Genomic DNA, 12,349 nt, shown 5'->3' on the forward strand with positions numbered 1-12,349 from the left:
TGTCATGTGACCACCAAATGCATTCATGGGGAGATAACTGTAGTGACCAACTGAAACTCGCCTAGCGTGCTCTGACACACGTATAAAGCTGAGATTCCATATACGCGGTATGCGGTTTGCGGTATACTCCACGCGGTACGCGGATACGGCATGCGGTATGCGCTTTCTCTGATTCCATTTATGCGGTAACCTATGCGTTTTCTTTCATTCATGGTACGTTTTTATCAGAGCAAACATGTCGCATTCCTCCATTTCACGACGTGTGGCTTTAGAGCAAGATTCAGACCTTGCCATAATAGCAATGTCATATAAGTTGTTGCAACTAAAGAAGCGTAAAAAGAGAAAACACCGATGGTGGGTCCACAGTATTTTGCGGCAAAGAGCTCAGCAGGGAGCTTTACATAACTTGGTCTCGGAATTGCAGCTGGATGGAGAAAAATTCCAACAGTACTTTCGTCTAACCAGAGAACAATTTAAACAAGTTCCGACCACGTGTCGGGGAAACACCCCACCAGTGACGTCATTTCTTGGGATACTCTGTCCGGTTTTGAAAACGCATACCGCACCGATCGCTACATGGTGCGATTGATTTTGCCGTATACGTTTCCGCTTGAAAAAACGGATCCGCGACCGTACCTATGGAATCATTGCAACTTATTTTAACTATTTCGATTTTTTTGCGGCGTACCGCATACCGCGTACCGTATACCGCTACCGCATGTAAGGAATCTCAGCTTTAATCACATGTAGGTAACACCATATATGATTTCAACTGTGCACGTTTAGATGCCTGTATATACCGTGTCTATTCACTGTATGGTACAGAGAAGTATGAGTGGGATTTATTTTATTTTGTAAATCCACGTAGGACATTCTATTAAAGAGAAATGCTAATCTTGCGTAGGCTTTAAGTAATAACAAACAAAAGTCTAGGGACAAATCAACATGCGAGACTTGTAACCACTGTATGCCCACGGGAGAGACATGTTTTGGGTCTAAACAAGATTATGGTTACTTTCCCAATAAGGGTTTCCACACTGTCATGATGTCTCACACGCCTGTAATTGTCACTTGACCGAGGTGGTTAGCGTGCCAAAATAATCCAGGAGCCTCTCGCACATGCGGTTGCTATGAGTTCAAGTCCAGCCCATATGCTGGCTTCCTCTGCCTCCATCCCCCGCCGACCCCCCAGCCTGACGTGAGAAGATCTGCCAGCAGTATGTGGATGGTCGTAGGTTTCCTTCGGGTTCTGCCTGGCTTCCTCCCAGGCAGAATATTAGTGAGCATGGCGTAAGCACTAACCAAATCCCGGTAAATAAATAAATAAATAAATAAATAAATAAATAATTGTGACTAGCTACCGCAACGCAGACTATATGTAAGTACGTATAATGGTTTTGTGCATCTGCCTTTTTTTCATGTTTTGTTAGGTGAACATTTTAGAGTTACAGGTATGGTTTCAATTTCTGGTCGTGATATTCACGGAGTAATGAATAAAAAGATCCATACCTGTGATTTCAGTAAGGCCAGATTTAACGCCGGTTATATCACTTAAAGCTTAATCAGAGGCCGGTCGTGAGCATCATTTTGTTGAGAAGGGAGGTGGGAATTTGTCCTTACTATCACATATGTAGCTGGATGTACATGGTGTCTTGTGTATTCTAGGCCCACGTTGGCTGATCTATACGAAAAGTCAGTCTCTTTGACCAATGAAGGCGAGTGTTCCATTCAAGCTGCTAGCGGTTGAGGCTTCAAGTTGTCGTAAAAGCCTGGTTTTTTTTTTTTTTTTTTTTTTTTTTTTGATTGGTGTTTTACGCCGTACTCAAGAATATTTCACTTATACGACGGCGGCCAGCATTATGGTGGGTGGAAACCGGGCACAGCCCGGGTAAACCCACGACCATCCGCAGGTTGCTGAAAGACCTTCCCACTTACGGCCGGAGAGCATGAGCTGGACTTGAACTCACAGCGACCGCATTGGTGAGAGGCTCCTGGGTCATTACGCTGCGCTAGCGCGCTAACCGACTGAGCCACGGAGGCCCCCGTAAAAGCCTGAGTACCGTGGTATAAGACTGACTATCGTTGTATAAGCCTATAGTCTGTTTCTTTTAGCGAGTCGCCTATATTCAGCTGTCGGTAAAATCAGTCCTATTCGCTACCAAAATTACCTTTAGTCAGTGACATGTAACATATTCTTGCAAAGAAAAGTAAGAATACTTTTTCTAATTCTTAATGTTAAACTGCATTAGCTCGGTTTCGACGGCAAGAACTCATAGCATTCGGTGACGTCAAAAGTGTTAAAAAAAAACGGCGTCATGCTGGACAATGGACGTGGAGAGCTATTTTCTTTACAATGATTTAACAGGCAGCTTAACATAGGCAGCTAAAGAAACTGACCACCGTCGTATTAGCCTGACCACCGTAGCATAAGGCTGACCACTGTCGTATAAGGCTGACCACCGTAGTATAAGGCTGACCACCGTAGTATAACGCTTACCAGCGTAGCATTAGCCTGACCACCGTAGTATAAGCCTAACCATCACCGTATAAGGCTGACCATTGTCGTATAAGGCTGAGCACCCTCCTATAAGGCTGACCATCGTAGTATTAGGCTGACCACCATCGTATAAGGCTCACCACTGCAGTATAAGGCTGACAACCGTAGTATATTTATTTATTTGATTGGTGTTTTACGCCGTGCTCAAGAATATTTCGCTTATACGACGGCGGCCATCATTATGGTGGGTGGAAACCCACGACCATCCGCAGGTTACTGGCAGGCCATCCTAGGTACCAAATACAAATAACATCCCCCAGGTTTCCTCGTGAGCCTTTGTATGTATGTCGTCCTTTGAAATTTTTCAGTCATATGACGACGATTAGCCATTAGGTGTGCGTACGTATACTGTGTCTTTTAATTTCCATTTAATTTCCTACAACTGAACATTGCCATACAAGAGAAGTAGTTTATAATACATTTATAGAAAAAACCACCATCTAAAATTACAGTCTATATGGAACTACAGAACATGGAATTATTTTTCAGTAGTTTTCAGTACAAAATTCTCACCAAGTTGACATGCTTTACAGAACTTGTTGCCTTTGGAGTCAGAGTAGTTCCCCTTGGGACAGCTGGAACAATTCACACACCCAGAAATACTGAAAAAGGAAAACAGAGAATTGGTTTTCAGAGAAAATATTTGATGAATTATTACACTTTCTGGACACACAGCATTCTATTGTACAAAGAATCAAAACTGTAATCTTTAATAATCCACCCGTCACCAAGATGATCAAATAGAACACAGCCTGAACAAGGCTTAAAATATACTCAGACTACAACTCTGGTGACACTCAATCCAGCTTTCTACAACTGACACACACCTGTGCTGCAGTTTTTGTACTCTCTAAGAACTTGATTTTGTTAAATACATCAGATGAGTCAATCATTTCTGGAAGTCTGGGGAAGTATGTATAAGTCAGCCTAATAGCTACAATTAACAGTTAAATCTGGGTCAGTTACATATACATGAACAGTCACAGACAAACATTATACTGTAAACGCCTTTTTATTCGCGTGGTACTAACATCTGTGGCAAACACATTTCCGCAAACACCACCCATGTAAGTAATTTATTAATGTAGCATGCATTACAGCTATAATATCGCTAACAAGCACTACAGTTCTAATACTTTTTCAAACATGTTAATTAGAAATACCTAATTAGAATGTACTCCGGCTTTCACAAATCCAGCTTAACCAATCGTCATTTAATCTTGCTCTCTTTTATGGAGGCTTAGCTCCATCTAAGTATTGCCCCATTGCAACATTGTTGTTGTTGTTGATTCATTGCAGCGGTTAGAGACATACAAATTGATGATTTGTACTGGGCGTGTGTACATGATACGATATACATACGATGAGAAAGGCTGTTTTTTTATTAACTGTACTTGCCTTCCAGTCAGATCACCTTTCCAACATGCCCGATACATTGCTCGGGGGTTTCCACACTTCAAACTTCCTTTTCATAATGACGATTTCTGAGAAGTTTAGTCAAATCTGTCACAGTTCACTCAAACATTCACTCAGACTGCTGATGCATTTATATCACATTTAATCCTTCGTCGTCGTTTGCTCACACAGCAGGTAACGGCATCGTCTTATAAAGATTAACAGTCTTCCTTTGTCTGATCAAGTTACTGTATTGTATAGAATGTTTTGCCACATCTTGTAGGTACAAACAAGAAACAAGTTTAAATGATAACATTGCTACTTGAATGCTTGAGTTGTTTTATTATTTGACGTTTCTGTATTGAAGTTTGATTTTTCGTTTATCAAGCGTCCAAAAATTCTGTTAACATCCGCGAAGGTTGACTCCCGCGAATATGTCTTCTTACCTAATCCGCAGAAGTTTATCCCGGGAATAACAAGACATTTACATTAGACGTGAACAGTCACAGACAAACATCATGTACATATGAACAGTCACAGACAAACATGATATACATGTGAACAGTCGTAGACAAACATCATGTACCTGTGAACAGTCACAGACAAACATCATGTACCTGTGAACAGTCACAGACAAACATCATGTACATGTAAACAGTCACAGACAAACATGATATACATGTGAACAGTCACAGACAAACACGATATACATGTGAACAGTCATAGACAAACATCATGTACCTGTGAACAGTCACAGACAAACATCATGTACATGTAAACAGTCACAGACAAACATCATGTACATGTAAACAGTCACAGACAAACATATTATACATGTGAACAGTCACAGACAAACATGATATACATGTGAACAGTCATAGACAAACATCATGTACCTGTGAACAGTCACAGACAAACATGATATACATGTGAACAGTCACAGACAAACATCATGTACATGTGAAGTCACAGACAAACATCATGTACATGTGAACAGTCACAGACAAACATCATGTACATGTGAACACTCAGACAAACACCATGTACATGTGAACAGTCACAAACAAACACAACATACATGTGAACAGTCACAGACAAATGTCATGTACATGTGAACAGTCACAGACAAACATCATGTATATGTGAACAGTCACAGACAAACATCACATACAAGTGAACAGTCACAGACAAACACCATGTACATGAGAACAGTCAGACAAACATCATACACATGTGAACAGTCACAGACATACAGCATGTACATGTGAACAGTCACAGACAAATGTCATGTACCTGTGAACAGTCACAGACAAACATCATGTATATGTGAACAGTCACATACAAACATCACATACAAGTGAACAGTCACAGACAAACATCATGTACATGAGAACAGTCAGACAAACATCATGTACATGTAAACAGTCAGACAAACATCATGTACATGTAAACAGTCAGACAAACATCATATACAAGTGAACAGTCACAGACATACAGCATGTACATGTGAACAATCACAGACAAACATCATGTACATATGAACAGTCACAAACATACATCATATACATGTGAACAGTCACAGACAAACATCATACACATGTGAACAGTCACAGACAAACATCATGTATATGTGAACAGTCACAGACAAACATCATACACATGTGAACAGTCAAAGACAAACATCATGTACCTGTGAACAGTCACAGACAAACACCATACACATGTGAACAGTCACAGACAAACATCATACACATGTGAACAGTCAAAGACAAACATCATGTACATGTGAACAGTCACAGACAAACATGTACATGTGAACAGTCATAGACAAACATGATATACATGTGAACAGTCACAGACAAACATCATGTACATGTGAACAGTCACAGACAAACATGTACATGTGAACAGTCACAGACAAACATCATACACATGTGAACAGTCACAAACAAACATCATGTACATGTGAACAGTCACAGACAAACATCATGTACATGTACATATATTATATATATATATACAAATACACATGTAGAAAGAAGGCTGCATACATGTGAACATGTGGGCCACCTTACCCAGGGCAAGAGTGCTGAACTGACTAGCAAACTGCAGGTTTATTTATTTATCTGACTGGTGTTTTAGACCATACTCAAAAACAGAGTATTTAGCTTATGCAACAGTGGCTAGCATTATGGTGGGAGAAAACCTGACAAAGGCTAGGGGAAAACCCTCAATCATCGGCAGCTAAGTGGCAAATCTTCCGACATACAACATAGGAGGAAGCCAGCACGAATTGGACTTGAACTAACAGCGACTACATTGGTGAGATGCTCTGGAGTCCTTGAGCTACGCTGGCTGACCACATGGCCACGGAGAGCTTGCAGTGTTTTACTTACTTGCAGTATGTACCCTCTTCACACAAATGACATGTCTGCTGGCCTGTATCATTCTGATAATGCCCATAGTCACACCTATAGCACTCAAGGAGGCCAGTCTTGTTAGCATAGAAACCTGCAGCAGAAGAGGTCATACATGGCTATGGGTGCATTTAAGATAGGTATACCTGTGTACCAGTCACACAGGTGTACCTGTCAAACATGTGTACCTGTCAAACATGTGTACCTGTCAGATATGTGTACTAGTGTACCTGTCCAATCTGTGTACCTGTTAGATCTGTGTACTTGTGTATCCAGCCAAATATGTCTACATGTACCTGTCAGAGTGATGTATGTGTACCTGTGTACCTATCAAATCTCTGTACTTGTGTATGTCAGATCTGTGAACCTGCCAGATATGTGTACCTGTCAGATCTGTGTACTTGGGTATCGGACAAATCTATGTAATATGTACTTGAGTATTTGTCAGATCTATGTATTTGTGTATCCGTCAGATCCGTGTACCTGTCAGATATGTGTACTTGCCAGATTTGTGTACCGACTAATTTCCCAAGGAAAACATGTCCAGAACATTAACAATTGTGGAGTACAGAACTTACCAACTTCCCACGGAAAACATGTCCAGAACATTAACAATTGTAGAGTATAGAACTTACCAACTTCCCAAGGAAAACATGTCCAGAACATTAACAACAGAGAAGTACAAATCTTACCGGCTTCACAAGGAAAACAAGTACTGCACCCTTCAAGACTGAAACAAAATTGTTTGATAAAGTATTCATTAAGCTCAAAATTCATCTAAATAAACAACAGAAATGACCAGTACATGTACATGTAATTACTATTACAATGTAATTAGTATTGCATGTGTTCCCACTACCACCAAGCAAGATGCCAGTTCAATAATATTATTAAATGGGTTTAATATGTTACCTTGACTCGCTTGCACAATGGGATTGTGACTACTTATCTAAATTTTAAGCCAACAACTGATTTACAATAGACTGTGAAAATAAGTCTAGACTTTTGAGGTGGTAGTAACTTTTTGTAGTTACGATCACAATCGGAGGCCAAACTTGACTTACATAACGGTGGTTTGTATAAATGTACCGGTCAACAACTTTTCCTTGCTTTCATTATTAAAATAATTCTGCATCATAATGGTTTAGCACATAAAAACAACAAAATGCTAGAAAAGTCTTGCAACAACTTTTTGAGACAAATAAACTGAAATAAATTTTAAGATAAGGCTACGACCAATATCTTACTGATTTACAATAGCTTTATAGCCTTTGTCAACTAAAATTGTATGAGGTTAACAAGGGATTGTTTATGGTGAAGACAGATGAGTTTTGTGTCATTTGAAAGCATACAAAAATAAAAGCCTTGTGACAAAGGAGAGACATGTCAGATCAAATCCTTTTACAGACTACGTACACAACACAAAACTGGTAGATTGGACATAATAGATGCAGCTGCAGGAGATAACCTGACACCCAAACATATGGGCTGTATGAAGTAAGCACATAGTGGTCGTACTTGCAGAAGGTGCCTTTAGCACAGCTGACACAGGTGGTTTGCCTGGTCTGGTTTTGAAAGCTTCCAGGTTTACAACTGAGACAGTCTGGTTGTCCCTGCTGAGGCTGGTACTTCCCCTGGCAGCATTCATCACAGGTCAGGGAGCGGGCTTTCGGGCATGGGTGCCTGCAAAGACAGGGACAATAAGGAAATCATGACTGAGGTCTAACTATGCCACATTGACTGGGAGAAGGCCGTACATGGACACTGTTATTCTTGAAGTCAGTGCTTTAACTTCACATAATATGACATATTTTAAGAGACTGGTACATTTTATGCAAACTTACCAACTTCCCAAGGAAAACATGTCATGTACATTAACAATTGGGGAGTATAGAACCTACCAACTTCCCAAGGAAAACATGTCCTCAACATTAACAATTGTGCTGGGTGTGTTTGTATCTTACCTGCATCACACTTTTCACAGGATGAAGCTCCTGTCTGATTGCTGAACCAGCCAGGTGAACAGTCATAACATGTTGTCTCACCAGCATTTCTGAAAACAGGATGTAATAAACACTAACACAGTGTTATACAAAACAGGATGTAATAAACACTAACACAGTGTTATAAAAATCAGGATGTAATAAACACTAACACAGTGTTATAAAAAAAAAAAAAAAACAGGATGTAATAAACACTAACACAGTGTTATAAAAAAATAGGATGTAATAAACACTAACACAGTGTTATAAAAAAACAGGATGTAATGAACACTAACAGTGTTATAATGACTGTGACAGGGATTTATAGTGAACACGTACATGTACCCTCTCAGCCAATAGTCACATGTTACAAGCACAATTCAACATTATCACTTTATTTGAAAGTGAATTGCTATTAGTGTGATGTAAAAAGCCAAGCATAACTATGTAAAATGAAAGTGAAAGTGAACAATTCTCTACATGTAAAGCAGTTGTTATAAAGCTATAAACTATACACACTCTGACATTTGTGTCAGGTCCCTTCTCAGATGGATACGCTGATTTGACTAATTCGTTCATTATTTTGTTGATTGGATATAAATTTTCAACATGTTCAAGAGTATTTTTGTTCATCTACTCAATCCTGAAGTTTTCATCAGTACTTACTGTGCGGTCATCTTTATGGATTTAGGAAATAAAGGTGCCTTGATTCAATTTTTTATCTTCTTTGGCATGTTACTGACAATCTCTTCCATGTGACATACACACTTCTTCTAGTACCAATGAAAGGACAATGGTCTTCAAACACACATGACAGGCCACTAGGCCCTATGGACAGCAAGGAAGTCTAAACACCATATCCTATGTAATAGTCCAATCAGACACAACACTTGAGAACATGTGCCCACTAAGCCCTACACATCTGGAAAAAGCAAGCTCTGACAAGCTGTGGGGATATGTTGCTGTTTCACCAGCATATAAAGATTTACCCTGAATAAGTGCCCTCTTCACAATGGGAACAACTCTAGACTTTGGTTGTGCGCTGGTAGTACCCACATTTACTACAGAGGAAGACTTACTCAGAACAGGTGCCCTCTTCACAAGGGGAACAACCCCAAGCTGGGCTCATATTTACTGTAGAGGAAGACTTAATCAGAATAAGTACCCTCTTCACAAGGGGAACAACCCCAAGCTGGGCTCATATTTACTGTAGAGGAAGACTTACTCAGAATAAGTACCCTCTTCACAAGGGGTACAACTCGAGGCTTCGGTTGTGTTCTGGTAGTATCCAGGTTCACATTTACTACAGCAGGAGGCCTCACAGCAAAAACCTGGCTGTCGATTGCAGCATCCACAACATGTCACGGCTTCAAGAGAAACAAGCCACGTGGTATCAAACTTCAACTGTAAAGGTAACTGGTAACAAAAATCCAGAGTGCAAGCTTTGGTGGATTGAAGCTTGCTACATGATACAATGACCACACAGGTATGGTCGGAAATTCAGCAGGCCTGAGAAATCAAAACCCAGAAATCTCACCTGCTTAAATTATATATGATTCATATGATTGACTGGTGTTTTTTTCACGCCGTACTCAAGAATATTTCACTTATACAACGACGGCCAGCATTATGGTGGGAGGAAACCCCTAAATTTAGACATCTGGTCTTTCCTTGGTATTAAATTTTAATGGTAATACAAAACTTCGGTAAAACCTGAAAAACAACAGATTCACTTTAACACTTTTTTCATAAACTATTATTGTTCAACATCATGCTTGATCAGATTAATTACAGTTATTAAAAAGTTACATGTAAATTTTTTTTTATAAATCTATTTTAGCTCCCTTAATATCAGTGAGCTTGTCTAGACTACAGGTTTGTGTATTTTTAATCCTGGTCAATAATACTTTCTGTTTTATGGATTTGTATTTGTCATGATGTTATCGTGTAATAGGACCATTTGGCCTATTGATTTTTTTCAAATTAACATCCATATTTATTACCTTATCGACAACATTCCATGTACACAGACATGTACACATATGTTATTTGTAATTATCACTGAGAGTTTCAGAAAGCTTACTGTTATTTGCATACTGTCCTGCCTGGCATGGGAAACAGTTTTGTATGACCTCAGAACAGTTCAGCACAGGGGTGAACTCATCCAGATATACTTCAGACCACCCTTGGCTAATAAGAACTACCAGCAAAACTGGAAAGGAAACATTCATACAAAATATCATTACAAACACTACGAAGATGTGTGGCATAAAGCCTGCAAAACAAATTCAGTCCACAGACAGTCCCCTTGTATGCAGTTCTTATGAACTACATTCATTCATGCATTCAGATCATTAGTCAGGACAACTATGGGACTATGTTAAGTATATATGTGTTTATATGTAGCGGATGGGATTAATATATAAACTGTTCCATTAGTCCTAGGTACCAGTAAGGCTTATTTTTGGATGGCCGTACTTTAAAGAAAAGACAAAAAACCTGATTTATAAATGTATCAGTAGAGTATAAGGTTATAAAGCATACCATATTATTTTTGTTATTGTTGATTTGTGCAGTTACCAAGAACACGAGGAAACAATTCCCATTCAAAACATGGTAGATGTTGGTTCACCTTGTTTGATTCAAAAGTTTGAATGGCTGGATTACTGTTAAAAAACGGTTTACCGATGCTTGCTTTGACATATCAGATGACATATAAGGAATATGTGCATACCAAAATTAGAGTCTGTTTCATTAGGTTCACTTAGCTAATTAAGCCCTTAACTAGCATGACAATTAATGTATATTGTGTATGTGTGTATGTGTGCTTGGGGTTTTACGTCGTTCCGGGAGTATCATTAATGTACAACAAATGACAAGCTTCCCTTTACAAAATTACAGGTTCAATTGTGCCTTCGAACACAAAATCTCCCGCAGTTACATGCAATCACAGTGAAGCAAGAAATTGTGCTTATGTCAAACATCGAAAATACTCTTTTTTCATGTATATCCGTGAACGCCGTTCTGTCCATCTTCAGCTTTCCTGACTATCGTATGTAAGTGCTCAACACAGTAGTAGCTCTAGGACTAGGCTGTTGGTATCCAAATGAATCAGACGTTGTACAAATGTACATGCTAGCCTACAAACTAAACTGAAGTTCACCATCGCCATTCGTCTGTAAGGACAGCCTGCCCAAGGTTTGATTATAAACCCACCTGGCACGTTCCACAAGACAGTGGTTGACTGTCTACGCAGAGTTTCTGTCATGTTTTTGACATTTTCAACAAAATAGAAACTTATCAAAGCTTAATGTCAACACAAAACACCCAACAAGACTTAGTACGGAAACTTTTGTCATACGCCATTTGCTTGTCATGTGACCACCAAATGCATTCATGGGGAGATAACTGTAGTGACCAACTGAAACTCGCCTAGCGTGCTCTGACACACGTATAAAGCTGAGATTCCATATACGCGGTATGCGGTTTGCGGTATACTCCACGCGGTACGCGGATACGGCATGCGGTATGCGCTTTCTCTGATTCCATTTATGCGGTAACCTATGCGTTTTCTTTCATTCATGGTACGTTTTTATCAGAGCAAACATGTCGCATTCCTCCATTTCACGACGTGTGGCTTTAGAGCAAGATTCAGACCTTGCCATAATAGCAATGTCATATAAGTTGTTGCAACTAAAGAAGCGTAAAAAGAGAAAACACCGATGGTGGGTCCACAGTATTTTGCGGCAAAGAGCTCAGCAGGGAGCTTTACATAACTTGGTCTCGGAATTGCAGCTGGATGGAGAAAAATTCCAACAGTACTTTCGTCTAACCAGAGAACAATTTAAACAAGTTCCGACCACGTGTCGGGGAAACACCCCACCAGTGACGTCATTTCTTGGGATACTCTGTCCGGTTTTGAAAACGCATACCGCACCGATCGCTACATGGTGCGATTGATTTTGCCGTATACGTTTCCGCTTGAAAAAACGGATCCG

At 39.7% G+C, this 12,349-nt stretch overlaps 1 protein-coding gene across 1 annotated transcript; it reads right to left on the reverse strand.

Annotated features, from left to right (window-relative positions):
- Positions 1-8,023: 8,023 nt before the first annotated feature.
- On the reverse strand, positions 8,024-11,722 carry LOC135467603 (signal peptide, CUB and EGF-like domain-containing protein 1). Its single transcript, XM_064745376.1, has 5 exons — positions 11,568-11,722; positions 10,435-10,563; positions 9,577-9,718; positions 8,334-8,422; positions 8,024-8,052 (listed from the first exon to the last, which is right to left on the reverse strand). Exons 1-5 carry the CDS (start codon positions 11,617-11,619, stop codon positions 8,024-8,026), a joined length of 441 nt encoding a protein of 146 aa, XP_064601446.1. The 5' UTR covers positions 11,620-11,722.
- Between the last annotated feature and the right edge of the window lie 627 nt (positions 11,723-12,349).

The sequence above is a fragment of the Liolophura sinensis genome, chromosome 6 (assembly GCF_032854445.1).
Source record: "Liolophura sinensis isolate JHLJ2023 chromosome 6, CUHK_Ljap_v2, whole genome shotgun sequence".
Lineage (NCBI taxonomy): Eukaryota > Metazoa > Mollusca > Polyplacophora > Chitonida > Chitonidae > Liolophura > Liolophura sinensis.